The sequence below is a fragment of the Oncorhynchus mykiss genome, chromosome 10 (genome assembly GCF_057628025.1).
Source record: "Oncorhynchus mykiss isolate SJ-2025 chromosome 10, ASM5762802v1, whole genome shotgun sequence".
NCBI lineage: Eukaryota > Metazoa > Chordata > Actinopteri > Salmoniformes > Salmonidae > Oncorhynchus > Oncorhynchus mykiss.
This window is the reverse complement of record NC_143031.1, coordinates 36,486,973-36,501,384: the sequence shown is the minus strand read 5'-3', so window position 1 is coordinate 36,501,384 and position 14,412 is coordinate 36,486,973. Positions and strand designations below refer to the sequence as shown.

Below are 14,412 nucleotides of genomic sequence, written 5' to 3'. Positions count from 1 at the left end.
AAAGTATTTTATTTCAATGTGTGTGTACGTATGTGTGTGTACTGCGTACGTATGTGTGTGTACTGCGTACTTATGTGTGTGTATGTTCCAGATGATAGGCCCGTTGAGTTTTGAGCAGGCTGTGGCAGCCCGTGATGCCTTGGCCAAAGCGGTTTACGGCCGTGCCTTCACCTGGCTGGTGGCGAAGATCAACCAGTCTCTGGCTTTCAAGGTCTCTCACACACATCAATCATGATAGCTAGCTAGCAAAACAATTCACCAATTATTTCCTCTTAATTATTGCTCTCTCTTTGCCAGCTACCGTAATGCTGCTTGCTAACTCCAAAACTGAGTGGATTGTGTTCTATTTACAGGATGAAGTGTACAACAGCAGTAAGGGCTCATCATCAGTCATAGGACTGCTGGATATCTACGGCTTTGAGGTCTTCCAACACAATAGGTACCTGAAAACATTCTAGCTGTTAACTTACTGTGTGTGTGGTGTGTGTGTGTGTGTGTGAGCCATTTGTTTGTACAGTCAACCCAATTCTGATATTATTTCCTCTAATATTGGTCTTTTGACCAATCACATCAGATCTTTTCACATCAGATCTGATTGGTCAAAAGACCAATTAGTGAAACAAAGATCCGAATTAGGCTGCCTAGTTAACATATTGTAGCACAGTTGTTTTGTGCCATCTTTCTAAACCTAACAATCTCCCTGTAGTTTTGAGCAGTTCTGCATCAACTACTGCAATGAGAAGCTGCAGCAGCTGTTCATCAAGCTCACCCTCAAGTCTGAGCAGGAGGAATACGAAGCAGAGGGCATCACTGTGAGTCTGTGTACTCAGAGAAAAATACAAAACAAGAATAGAGGTATACTAGTGATGAGGTTGTAGTTCATTAAATGCAACTGTGTATTTCAGTGGGAGCCGGTGAAGTACTTTGACAACAAGATCATCTGTGACCTGGTGGAGGAGAAACACAAAGGCTTTATCTCCATCCTGGTGAGAATGACTGGCGTTCCCTTCAGTTTAGTAGTTTATCTGACTCTCTTTAGTCTTTCTCCTCTCTCTGGTATCTCTCTCCCTCTGTCCTCTCCCTCTCTCTGTTTGAATGTTAACATATATATGTGAAATGTGTTGTAGGATGAGGAGTGTTTGAGGCCAGGGGAGCCCAGTGATATCTCCTTCCTGGAGAAGCTTGAGGACACTTTGGGAGGCCATGCCCATTTTGTCACGTGAGTCCAATCTTTCTCTTACACACACACACACACATGTCATATTTTGTTTATGTATTTGCACCATCACCCCAAAATGTATTTGTGTGTATATTTGTGGCTCTGTATCTAAGATATGAATTGTCTCTATGTCTGTCAGTCACAAATTGGCGAATGGGAAGACACGCAAGGCGGTGGGCAGGGAGGAGTTCAGACTGATTCATTATGCTGGAGAGGTCAACTACACTGTCAATGGTGAGCTAGCTAATCAATCAGTCAATAGTACAGCTGCTGGTTCCGTGTCAGAGGAACCAGTTCCGGTGGCATGCATTGAAACGCATCGCCTTATCGTGGCTTTCTTTTGCAAATGACTATAAATTTACTGACTTATTTCCTAAAACTTGTCAATACTAAACATCATATAAAGGTGTGGGACATTCATTGTGTGACCAGAAATAACTAACAGGTCTATTTCACTTCAGCAACTAGAATATGTCCATCCACAATTCAACTGTGGGAACATGGCGGTTTTCAACACCAGACTACAGAAAGAGCTGGCCGTCACTATACGAGAGATTGTTTGTGTGGAAATTACCTCTGCCCTCGACTTACAATTAAAACCAGTAAATGAATCATTGGCAGTGCTCACTGCTGAAGTGGAGACCTTTTCAACTAAAGTGAAAAGTCTGGAGAAGACAGCCAATGCGACAGAGGACTCATGACCTGCAAAAAGAGCGAGCTAAGTTGGAATGGATAATCAAACTCTTAAAAGAGAAAACGGAATCCCTCAAAAATGTACGGGTCACTGGACTTGTAACTGGTGTGGAAGCGGGCAACTTTCTTCATGAGCAGTCTTTCTATGAAGTGTTTGGGTAGGAGAAGCTGGGTCCCATGCCGCTGATAAACATTGCGCACGCACTGATAAACATTGCGCATGCACTGATAAACATTGCGCATGCACTGATAAACATTGCGCATGCACTGAACATTCACAAAGGTTCATTTGGATGGGATGTGAATACAGCACTCATTTTCCTTTTATAAAAAAGGTACGGACTCCATTCAGTGTGCTCAATATCGCCCTCTAGCTTTGATAAACTATTTTCCAAAAATTCTGTCGTCCTGTTTCAAAACTTACTTACCCAAATTGGTACATCCAGACAAAAGCCAGTTTGTTAAAAAACAAGATAACCTACATGCTTCATCAGAAACCAAATGCAGTTCTATCTCTCAACGCAAAAAAAACAACGTTTTATAGACTAGAATGGTCATAACTTTGTTCGGTTTTGGAGCATATGGGACTTGGCTTCAATTTCATTCGATTAAAATACTATATGCCAATTCCTCAGCCACAGCGATAACAGGCTATACCTGCTCTGCTCTGTTCAGAATATGTAGAAGTAGCAAGGAAGGTGACCCCATCTAACCTCTGCTATTTCTATTAACTGGAGTGGGAGACATGGTTTCCGGGTGAGGAGGCAATATGTGGTTGGTGGATGGGGACTGAGTGGGGGAATGGGTTGGGAGGGGGAGACTTTTTTGTTTATTTTCCTTGCAGACAAAATTTTACCAAACTGTTGATACTGTTCTTTATCTTTATGTTAATTTCTGATGTGTTTTTTTCTTCTTTTGAATGTCATGATAACTGAATATATGAATATATCTGAATGAATATGACTTTGAATGCTATACCTGTACCTGTAAACCCCCCTTCTGAAAAAATGACAAACTAAATAAAAAGTTGGTCACAGAAATATTTGGAGTATAACTGCAATAAATAATTGACTGATTTCAACCACACACACTCTCTCTGTGTGTTGTTTTATGTTCTTCTGCATCACAGGGTTTCTGGACAAAAACACCGACCTGCTCTACAGAAACCTGAAAGAGGTGAGGCTGGAGTAACAATAGAGAAATGAGAACACAGACCACACTCATGAACTCTCTCAGAACTCCCTCACACTGTTTATGTGTGTACACTACAGTAGGTATATGCAGTATAGTGTCCATAGGTGTGGTGTGGTGTGTTTATATGGTTCCGTGTTGTGCTTTCTCTGTTCAGGTCATATGCCAGTCAGATAACCAAATCCTGAGTCAGTGCTTCAACAGAGAGGAGGTGACGACCCAAAAACGCCCAGAGACGGTGAGACACGCGCACACAGACATACACAGACAGATATACACTCACAGCCGACTAAACTCAACTCCATGATTTACATTGGAGTTGAGCAGCGACTAGTGCAGGCGGACTGGATTTCAGCACCCAAATAATTATTTTACACAACAAAAGAATAGCACACATTTACACGGGACAATGTCATGTGTAAATGCAGGCTTTTCTTTGGGTGCTGAAAGTTGAGTTTAGTCAGCTAACACGCACACAAATACACACAGTTTGATATTGCACCTCACTGCTGCCCTCTGCAGGCTGCCACTCAGTTTAAGAACAGCCTGGCCAAACTGATAGAGATCCTGATGTCTAAGGAGCCATCCTATGTGCGCTGTATCAAACCCAACGATGCCAAGCAGTCAGGTAATCAATCGTACACAGTAAAATCAGTCAATCAGTAAATAAGTCAATCAGTCAATCAATCAATCAGACAATGTAATATTCTTTCTCAACAGGGAGGTTTGATGAGGCTCTGGTCAGACACCAGGTCAAATATCTGGGTCTGATGGAGAACCTGAGAGTCAGGAGAGCTGGCTTTGCCTACCGCCGGCGCTACGAAGCCTTCCTACAGAGGTATGTTTGTCTGTATACAGTGCATTCTGAATGTATTTAGACCCCTTTTTCCACATTTTGTTACGTTTCAGCCTTATTCTAAAATGGGTTAAAAAAATATATAAAAAACCCTCATCAATTTACACACAGTACCCCATAATGATTAAGCAAAAACATTATATTAGACATTTTAGCAAATTTATATTAAAAAAATAACTGAAATATCACATTTACATAAGTATTCAGACCCTTTACTCAGTACTTTGTTGAAGCACCTTTGGCAGCGATTACAGCCTTGAGTCTTCTTGGGTATGATGCAACAAGCTTGGATGGGGAGCGTCGCTGCACAACTATTTTCAGGTCTCTCCAGAGATGTTCAATTGGGTTCAAGTCCCGGCTCTGCCTGGGCCACTCAAGGACATTCAGAGACTTGTTCCGAAGCCACTCATGCATTGTCTTGGCTGTGTGCTTAGGGTCGTTGTCCTGTTGGAACGGCCCCAGTCTGAGGTCCTGAGCACTCTGGAGCAGGTTTTCATCAAGGATCTCTCTGTACTTTGCTTTGTTCATCTTTCTCTTGATCTTGACTAGTCTCCCAGTCCTTGCTGCTGAAAAACATCCCAACAGCATGATGATGCTGCCACCACGTTGCTTCACCATAATGATGGTGCCAGGTTTCCTCCAGATGTGATGCTTGGCATTCAGGCCAAAGAGTTAAATCTTGGTTTCATCAGACCAGAGAATCTTGGTTGGCCACCTCCCTGACCAAGGCCCTTCTCCCCCGATTGCTCAGTTAGGCCAGAGCGGCCAGCTCTCGGAAGAGTCTTGTGGTTCCGAACTTCTTCCATTTAAGATTGATGGAGGCCACTGTGTTCTTGGGGACCTTCAATGCTGCGGAAATGTTTGGTACCCTTCCCCAGATCTGTGCCTCGACACAATCCTGTCTCAGAGCTCTATGGGAATTAATTTGACCTCATGGCTTGTTTTTTTCTCTGACATGCACTGTCAACTGTGGGACCTTATATGGACAGATGTGTGCCTTTCCAAATCATGCCCAATAAATTGAATTTACTCCAATCAAGTTGTAGAAACATCTCAAGGATGATCAATGGAAACAGGATGCACCTGAGCTCAATTTCGAGTCTCATAGCAAAGGGCCTGAATACTTATGTAAATACGTTTTTTAAAATGTTTTTATGGTTTTATAAATTTGCAAAAATGTCAAAAAAACTGTTTTCGCTTTGTCATTATGGGGTATTGTGTGTAGCTTGATGAGGAAAATAGTTTTTTTAATCAATTTTAGAATAAGGCTGTAACGTAACAACATGTGGAAAAAGGGAAGGGGTTTGAATACTTTCCGAATGCACTGTATTATGTGACTATTTACACATTTCTATAACCACAGTTTCTATATTAACCACATACATTTCTGTAACCACAGGTACAAGTCTCTGTGTCCCGGGACGTGGCCTAACTGGCAGGGCAGACTGGCTGATGGAGTTGCCACTCTGGTCCAACACCTGGGCTATAAACCAGAGGAATACAAACTGGGAAAGTATGTACTCACAGGGAGGGAGGGGGAGAGGGGGAGGGAGGGAGAACAGAAAGTAAGGGGACTTCCATTTGCCTTAGTCATGTTATGAGGAGAAACATGAGATGGTATGTTGTTGATGTGTAATTCCCTATATCTTTGCAGGACCAAGATCTTCATCCGTTTCCCAAAGACTCTGTTCACCACTGAAGATGCCTTGGAGGCCAGGAGGCCCGCCCTCGGTAAGACTATACAGCAGGGAGGACGATGACAAGGCTGTTTAGTTTGGGGGGAATTAATGTATTGAAGAAAATAACATGATTAACAGCAGAGCAGCAGTAGAAAACAGTGAACTGCCCTTGGCAGAAGTATGAGGATGTATAATACACTAAGCAAATGTAATAAGGATGTAATTGATATAGTCTGTTCTGTGGTCCACCATCTTGTCTCCTCTGTTCCTGTGCTCTGTTCTAGCTCTCACACTACAGACCTCATGGAGGGGCTACAGAGAGAGGGCCAAGTACCACCGCATCAGAAACGCAGGTGAGGGATCAAACAGCTCACACTCTTACCTGCTTCTCAATTACTGCTTCCTCAAGCAATTACTCTGCAGCCACTTTCTGCTAAATGAAGTAAGGCCGAGAATATGATTTAGTTTGTTCTGCACAGTTGTAGCTTGTTGGGGTGTTTCTGGGATATGACTGATTGTTTTCTCTCTGTATAGTGCTAGTGATCCAGTCTGCCTGGAGAGGGATGAAATCCCGCCGTAAGGCAAGGCGCCGCAGACACGCTGCTGAAATCATACGCAAGTTCATCAAGGGCTTCATCTACCGCCACTATGAGCGCTGTCCAGAGAATGAGTACTTCCTGGACCATCAGCGTTTCTCTTTCCTGATGACGCTGGTTAGGAACCCGCCCAAGAGTGTCCTGGACAAGAGCTGGCCCGTCCCCCCACCTAGCCTCACTGAGGTACTGCAGCCACACAGTACACACACACACACACACTGAAGGAAATGTAGCATAAGCTAAGGTGTGATGGTGCAATGCGTCTGACTGTTGTACATACAATGTGTCAATGTTTTATTTGTATCTGACCCTATGTCTGTGTAGGCGTCAGAGCACCTGTGCAGGCTGTGTATGCAGAACATGATGCGGGCCTACTGCAGGAGGATCCAGCCAGAGTGGAAGAAACAGGTAGGCTTCTCTACTGTCTGTTACTGTCACTCACCTGACGGGAACACATAGAAAGGTTATTTCTGTCCACTTTCTATTCATTTTATTCTCTCTTACACACACACACTCTCCCTCTCTGTCTCCCTACTCCATTCCTCCTCCCCTTTTCTCCTTCTGTCTCTTTCTCCAACTCCACATGTATCTCTTCTGTGTCTCTATAGATGGAGCAGAAGGTGGTAGCCAGTCAGATCTTCCAGGACCAGAAGGACAGCTATCCCCAGAGTGTCCCCAAGCTGTTTGTGGCCTCCAGACTAGGTAGGGCACACACACTCACTGACACACTGACCAGGCGGCTGGTTGCACCTTAATTGGGGAGGACGGGTTTATAGTCATGGCTGCAACGGAATAAATGGAATGGTATCCAGCACATCAAACACATGTTTGATACCATTCCATTTACTCCATTCCAGCCATTACTATGAGCCGTCCTCCCCTCAGCAGCCTCCTGTGGTACACAGACTTCAACATTTCACAGACTTGACAAACACACCACTGACAGATGCTCTTTCCTGTACACAGACAGTGAGGAGTTCAACCTCAAAGTGATACAGACTCTGGGCAATGACAAAGTGAAGGTGAATAACATTATGTTGTAGTACTATCCCCCTGTAGTGTTTGTGTCCGTTTGGACTGGAGTCTACCATGACCCGTCTCACCTCTGTCACTCTCTTGTTGTTGGTTGAGTACTTAAATCATGCTAATTGAGTGTTTCCTGTGTACTGTGTCTCTACAAAGTCGTATATTGCTTTGAATCTATATTAATACAGAAACGTTAGTTTTTTATGACAACCCCTCCCTCTCTCTCACTGTCACACTTCTTTCATTTCTCTCTCCATTCCCCTCTTCTTCTGTCTGTGACAGTATGGAGTTGCGGTGACTAAGTATGATAGGAGGGGTTATAAGGCGCGGCCGCGCCAGCTGCTCCTCACCTCCTCCTTTGCTGTGCTGGTAGCTGAGGCCAAGCTGAAGCAGAGGATCGACTACGCGGCCCTGAGGAGTGAGTCTCTGCTGGGAGTCATAGGGGATTGAGGGACCGGGGGTGGTGGGCCAGGGGTGAAGGCAGGCCTTGAGCGGGGGCAGGGGGGTTGAACTTAAATGGTTAGGCCTCAGGAGTTTTTAGTAACATTGCTTATAAGGTAGTGGTCATGTGTTTGCAATGTATAACAGGGTGCCATTCCTCTCTTTCCAGGCATCTCTGTGAGTTCTCTGACTGATGGGTTCATGGTTCTGCACGTGCCCAGTGAGGATAACAAGCAGAAGGTAACAGGATGACCTCATTCTGGTTATTCTATCTAGCAGTTGTCATGGTGACTTACTGCCATGGTGCCATAAAGTACTTAACCTCTGACCCCTTGTCTGCCCTGTAGAGTGATGTGGTGCTCCAGTGTGATCATGTGATCGAGGTGGTGACCAAGCTGGCCACCATGGCGGACAAGAAGAACAAGGTCAACATCAGCCAGGACAGGTGGGTCTGGCTCATAGAATTAGGAATTAGAATAGGCTCTCTATGGTCAAGCTTCTCTGATCATCTGGACACTGGATAGCTTCATTACCTTTTTCAGAGAATTTTTGCCAATCCATTCCAACTGTCATCCGCTGTTTGTGCTAATGACACTCTATTTTCACAATGACTTTCTATTTTATTCCCTCCTCTCTCTCATCCCATCTCACCCCATCACTCCTTTCCTCTCTCTGATCCTCTCCTCCTGTGTGCAGTATTAAGTTTGCGGTGGCTCGGGGGAAGGAGGGGGTCATTGATTTCACCAGTGGACCAGAGTTGAAGGTAGCCAAAGGCAAGAAAGGACACCTGCTGGTGGTGAGTCAGGAGACGGGAGAGGAGGAAACGTATTATTATGAGGACAGTAGGGCTTGAGGGAGGGAGGGTGAGGACTTCTAGATGGAGGACGAGGTGAGCTGGGATTGTCAAATGGAAAGCAGTAGAGTATTAAAGACCTCTTTCGTCTCTATATTCTCACTGGAAGTTTTGACCAATAATCCACATTAGGGACTAACAATGGCCTCGTGTGAATTGACTTGTTTTGCAGACGGCCCCTCAACTCAACCCAAGATGACGACCTCGCTGTAATCCACAGAGAACCAATCATTCCACAGGATGATTTCCTGCTTTAGCCAATCAGATTATAGCCACACAGAAGTTATTTTTCTCCATTAAATGTGAGACCACAGCCATACACTGCCTACTACAAGATCATTATTTTCTCCGTTAGCACAATTGAACTTATAAATCTTAATTTAGATAGTTATTGATTTAAAATGACATATTATCATATATAAATGGATTCAGTGGTTTTGCCGGAATTCATAATACTTTGTTGTTTATTAACAAAACTCGTATTAAATGAAACAACACATTTTCAATCTTATGCTTCATCTTTATTTTGTAGTCCTTTACAATATATTTGCTCATGTATGTAAAAAAAATATATTTAGATTTCCATAATAACAAAAATAAACACCATTTTACAAATAAATAAGTAATAAATAAGTAAATAAATAGGCAAAAAGGCATCTTTGGAAAGTACAGTGAACTGAGGACTGTTGAGAAAGGGGATGTTGGGTAGTGTTTCTCAACACTCTTCCAGCTCTCAGCTGTTAGAGTCAGTGAGCGAGACAGAGAAAGAAAAGAAGGAAACTCCGGGAGAAACCCAGAGTAGAGTAAGACATACAGTAACACTATGCGTAAACTTGGTTTCAGTCTAACAAAGTCAACCGAGCATCTCACAACAATGAGAAATCATGATCTTAGGGAATACTAGAAATTATAAACCAGGTAGTTTGGCTCCTGGATGCTGATTGGCGGAAAAGCCGTAGTATATCAGACAATATATGGGTATGACGCAAAACTACTTGTTTTCTGTTATAACTACGTTGGTAACCAGTTTATAATAGCAATAAGGCACCTCTGGGGTTTGTGGTATATGAGCAATATACCACAGCTAAGGTCAGTATCCAGGCACTCTGGGATGCATCATGCCTAAGAACAGCCCTTATCCTTGGTATATAGGGCCATATACCACACCCCCTCGGGCCTTATTGATTAATTGAACCCTATCATTAATGCAGTTGAAATAACAACAGCAGGTATTGACATCACTTGGCAATATTGAGTCACAGTACTGTATTTCTGTCATAGTAATACTGAATGAAATATATCATTATTATCAACTTATAATAACGCTGATTATTATCATCATAATGAATAATACTAATATCATTATTATTGGTGTTATTAGCTGCCTTGTTACTTCTGAAATAAACTGTGTGCATTGACTACATAAAATACTGTTGTGTTATAATTCATAATACTACAATTTGTAAATTCTCACATCCAACATTGTCCCTAGTCCACAAAATAAGTTAAAAGCCACTCTAACCACAACCCGTCACAGGCTTGTGCAGTACTAGTTTGCATTATGAATATGAATCCATGCATACCATGTCTATCTGCCCCTGGGCTAGGTACCTGGAGGACCTCTGTGTTTGGTCTTCAGGAGGATGAAGTCTCTGGCCAGCTTGGTGAGGTAGCGCTCCAGGTCCCTGAGGATGACGTAGCCCTCCAGGCGGCTGGTCCACAGGGACTTTGATGGGGCCTGGTGGCTGGAGGGAGTGCTCACTGCACGAGTCAGGGCAGGGGGAGAGGTGGGGCTTACATTGGAGCTGTTCACACATCTCAACTGTAAAGACCACAGAGAGGTTTATCCGACTGAGCTCATAACATTTTTCCACAGTGTATATACAGTAGCTACTGAGTAGCCATAGTGGGTAGCTACATGAACACCTAATATAGTGCGCAGAGAGAATAAGTATACACTTCGTTCATGTATATGGCGCACATTGTCTGTACCTGAAAGTTGACTTTTGTCATGAGATCCCGCAGGTCTGTCAGAATGTGCTGTATTCTCTCAGGTATGCTGGGTTTTGGCTTGCCCCTGCTCCCCATCCTGTGGGCTGCCCCCTGTCCAACCTCCTCCCTCTCTATCTCCCTTCTCTTCATGTCCAGGTGAGCCCAGAAGGTGTGCAGGTCTCGAGAGGCAGCACTCAGACGCTCCCAGTCCTGTACAGGCCAGATCATAACATTATTCACAATATCACAATCTCCTATTCTATAGTAACTTTTTATAGCATTAAACCACAGCAGGTTAACAGGTGGTACAGGTCACACACAAACCTTCATCTGAAGCCAGTGGTAGAAGTCTGTGGAGAGGGAGGGTAGGGTCTGCCACTCCAGACTTCTGTCCTCAAACTGCTTGTTATCCAACTGCTCCTCCTTCTGGCAAGACAAATTAAGGTACATTATGATAACAGCCTGTAGCATGGGAGGATAGCTGTTGTCTCTGGGCACATAGAAGCTCTAGCAGACTAGCCACCAGTAATAGAGGCTAGCAGAGGAGTCAACTCACATATCTCCTGAGCAGCTGCTGTACCCGAGTGTGGGTGCATCTGATGGATTTGAGGGAGTATGAGTAGGACTTGAGTAGGCCTGGAGGGGATGCACAACATGGGTACACACAGCTCAGGGTAAGGAAAAACTGGAGAAACAGAACCTGCCACCAAACAGACATCTGGAAGAGACAGGGACAGGATGAGTGATTGCTAAATTGCAAAATCATGTCAACATTTGTCAATGAATGAAAGTCGGCATGCAGAACAAATATAGCCAGCCTTATCTGAATCAATTCTCAATATATGTTGGTAACTTGTGGTAACTCTCTTATATGTATTACTTAACAACCACAATACAAATGTTAGATCCATGACAATTTAGCACTAGCCTTCAATCGAAAACTTCATTGCTTTCTAACCGGGGCTCTATTTAATCCATGTCGCTGAAGTTTCAGTGTGATTGAAATGCAATGTTCCCGCGTTAGCAGACTGCATTCACGGTAAAAGCTGCATATTTCGGCTCAATTGGAAATTGCTTTTACATTTCTATTGCATAATCTGTCATGCTTCAACTATACAGATTGACTAGAGCAGCTAGTATCTTTATCTCATCACACTAACACAGACTTCTTAGTATCTAAACCAGCCCTATAGAGATAAAGGAGTTTACCACCGGCGGTCCAGCTATGGAACATCTGTACTGCTCAACACTAGCTAGAGTGAGAAGGACAGAGACAGAGTAGACTTACCTTGTAGAGATAGCAATCTGTGATTGACACATCCTAGCTGCATCCTTTGATATTTATGTATGTCTTCAGTTTCTGTTGTGGTCTGGAGTTTTTCTCAGCAGCTCGTGTAGCGGTTTCAGCAAATGATTCACAAAATCTGCCCAATTGCCTAAGTGTTAGTTAATACATAATTACATTTTTCGCTATCATTTTGAGGTAAATAGGGCCTAATATGATGATTGTTCATTGTTGTAGAATTACTCAATGTTATCATATTTTTATCAAACTCAAACTGTTCTGTAACTTTTTACAGTGTAAGTGCAATCTAGCCAAATTAGTCATTATATATGATATTCTGCTGAGTTCAGTAATGAAACTAAATGTTTATTAGACATTTAACATTTTAGTAATTCAACAGATGCTCCTATCCAGAGCGACTCAAGGACACGTGAAGAGATTTTTCACCTAGTCCGCTCGGGGATTTGAACCAGCGACGTTTTGCTTACTGGTCCAACGTTCCTAACAGCTAGGCTACCTGCCCTTCATCAGTTACTGGGATTCAAAAATCTATAATCACTCCTTTATACTTTACATTTATAGCGTGTGAAATTATTTTCTAACGGGTTTCTATCGTAGTATAAACTCAAAATGAATAGTTAACAGTTTATTTACAAATCCCTTCATACTTACACACCCCTTTATAATAGTGTGTGTGTGTGTGTGTGTGTGTGTGTGTGTGTGTGTGTGTGTGTGTGTGTGTGTGTGTGTGTGTGTGTGTGTGTGTGTGTGTATATGTACTATTATACCTTAATTTATATGGATGCTATAGAAGAAGATTATGAAACAACATTATTATCTCAATTACAGTATTTTGTTCCAGAAATAGAGAACTAACCACTGCCTAAAATAGTCCCGGAAATGAAAATCCCTTTGCGCAATCTTTTTGGTTGTTTCTTTTCTCTACTCTCATCGACGACACTTTGTGTTGTTGTGGGGTGCTCTATGGGGAAGCACCCCAGTGTCTCAACTGTAAAATCAAAACGACACTATCCTTGTGACATTGTTAAATGAGTGGGTGTGTTGTACAAGCTGAGATACTACACACTTTCCATATTAATTTGTATTCCTTCAGGTTCTGTCTTTTTTTTAAAGTGACTTCTATTCAATAACACTTTGATGTATACTGCACAACCCACCTAGGCGGATGTACAGTATGAAAAGCATTTCCCATACATGCAAAGCAGAAAAACTCTAAATGCAATTATTAGTCGTTTTGAAAGTAAGTAATTGTGAAAGCACTGTTCTCATGCAGGATACAGTAAGTCACTACTTTGAGACTGACAGCACAGTTAATCAAATGGTACACCTGGCAAGTAACAGCAGTGTACTCTAGCCTACTGCACAAGTCATATCGAAGTCTGCCTGGCATAGTCAAATCAATGTGTAGAAAGCAGAATTCTTATGATTTCTAAACATTGATTTGCACAAATTGAATCATTGGATTCATAAATTGAACTTGCATATCATGATTTGAATGAATATTGCATTTAGTTTGACATTTATACTTAATATTGAAATTAAATATGTACATATTCAGTTTCAATATGGAAGACATTGTATTCATTGTCTGTGTATCAAGTTTACAATGTATCATTTGAAGTTGACAAAAGTTTCATATATTCAAGTCCTCAGATGCATTAAGATTATGTTTTCAAATCCAGTTCTCGAAATTCAGATTCGAAACCAGAGACAACATCCTGGTACTTTGCCAGCCAGGAATGGTAGAAGAGAACAGATTACAATCAACCCCTCTCGAAATGAGTAGTTTCTAGAGGTTAGTGCCATCTTGAGATTGCATTGCGTCACCTCTGTGTGTCATACACAGTCTGACTGAGTAATAGTTGTCTCTCTTCTCTCTCGATAGAGAGAGAGAAAGAAAGAATTAACAGGAAAGACTGCAAAGCAATGGTCTTTCAGAAAAAGTCCAGATCTCATTCAACCCTGAAACACCACCAACTATGCTTACCTTGGTCTGACTAGAAGATCATCTGGCCAGTTTGACATGGCCATAAAGTCTCTAACAGATAAAGCACTCCCAGCATATTTTGCAATTAGAAAGACCCTATATACATTTAACCCACCAATTAGAATTTGGGTTAAATTATTTGATGTATTATTTGTCATGACTCCAATCCTTCCATATGGCAGAGAAATGTGGGCCCCCCTTTACAATTTAAAATATACCTCATGGGATAAATGCCCCACCAAAGTTTTACACCTGGAATTTTGTCAAAATATTCTAGGTGTGCCCAGAAATGCCCCAAACCTAGACTGTAGGGCAGATCTTGGGAGATTCCCCCTGGCATTCCAAATTGAGAAAAGAGACACACATTTCTGGACTCACCTAACACACTGTGATCCAGAATATTAGAATTACAAGGCTTATTTCTGCAAACCCCGTAACCAGAGAGTGACCCTTCAGACTAGCAAAAGCACCAACTAAATTCAACCATTCAACCACAAATAACAACATTAGATCGAATAGAAATCTCAATTTAATCACAAACTTCAATGTTACCAAATTCTAAATAGAGATATC

The 14,412-nt window shown here is 42.4% G+C and overlaps 2 protein-coding genes across 9 annotated transcripts in view; one reads left to right on the top strand and one right to left on the bottom strand.

Annotated features, from left to right (window-relative positions):
- Window positions 1-9,982, top strand: part of LOC110533773 (unconventional myosin-Ic) — a 44,544-nt gene extending 34,562 nt beyond the window's left edge. For all 8 annotated transcript variants that reach the window (XM_036990181.2, XM_036990179.2, XM_090186516.1 and 5 more), the window contains 22 exons: window positions 92-211; window positions 354-439; window positions 707-812; window positions 906-986; window positions 1,128-1,219; window positions 1,359-1,453; window positions 3,042-3,088; window positions 3,261-3,341; window positions 3,626-3,731; window positions 3,824-3,941; window positions 5,359-5,472; window positions 5,614-5,690; window positions 5,923-5,991; window positions 6,173-6,417; window positions 6,559-6,642; window positions 6,843-6,936; window positions 7,201-7,256; window positions 7,543-7,678; window positions 7,871-7,941; window positions 8,049-8,146; window positions 8,398-8,497; window positions 8,727-9,982. In XM_036990181.2, the coding sequence (XP_036846076.1) occupies window positions 92-211; window positions 354-439; window positions 707-812; window positions 906-986; window positions 1,128-1,219; window positions 1,359-1,453; window positions 3,042-3,088; window positions 3,261-3,341; window positions 3,626-3,731; window positions 3,824-3,941; window positions 5,359-5,472; window positions 5,614-5,690; window positions 5,923-5,991; window positions 6,173-6,417; window positions 6,559-6,642; window positions 6,843-6,936; window positions 7,201-7,256; window positions 7,543-7,678; window positions 7,871-7,941; window positions 8,049-8,146; window positions 8,398-8,497; window positions 8,727-8,753 (2,103 nt within the window). In that variant the 3' untranslated portion in view covers window positions 8,754-9,982. The remainder of the gene's footprint in view (window positions 1-91; window positions 212-353; window positions 440-706; window positions 813-905; window positions 987-1,127; window positions 1,220-1,358; window positions 1,454-3,041; window positions 3,089-3,260; window positions 3,342-3,625; window positions 3,732-3,823; window positions 3,942-5,358; window positions 5,473-5,613; window positions 5,691-5,922; window positions 5,992-6,172; window positions 6,418-6,558; window positions 6,643-6,842; window positions 6,937-7,200; window positions 7,257-7,542; window positions 7,679-7,870; window positions 7,942-8,048; window positions 8,147-8,397; window positions 8,498-8,726) is intronic.
- LOC110533775 (uncharacterized) lies at window positions 9,054-13,924 on the bottom strand. The gene is made up of 4 exons (XM_021618286.3): window positions 11,103-13,924; window positions 10,871-10,972; window positions 10,547-10,756; window positions 9,054-10,376 (listed from the first exon to the last, which is right to left on the bottom strand). The coding sequence occupies exons 1-4, from the start codon at window positions 11,310-11,312 to the stop codon at window positions 10,158-10,160; spliced, it is 741 nt and encodes a 246-aa protein (XP_021473961.3). The 5' UTR covers window positions 11,313-13,924; the 3' UTR covers window positions 9,054-10,157.
- Between the last annotated feature and the right edge of the window lie 488 nt (window positions 13,925-14,412).

What these genes read in the sequence shown, in the direction of transcription:
- LOC110533775 (XM_021618286.3), bottom strand. Translation starts at nt 11,312, where the DNA reads ATGATTTTGCAATTTAGCAATCACTCATCCTGTCCCTGTCTCTTCCAG. An exon ending in AGCAGCTGCTCAGGAGATAT is followed by an intron (nt 10,973 to 11,102) that starts GTGAGTTGACTC and finishes TTGTCTTGCCAG; the next exon opens with AAGGAGGAGCAGTTGGATAA. An exon ending in TGACAAAAGTCAACTTTCAG is followed by an intron (nt 10,377 to 10,546) that starts GTACAGACAATG and finishes TGGTCTTTACAG; the next exon opens with TTGAGATGTGTGAACAGCTC.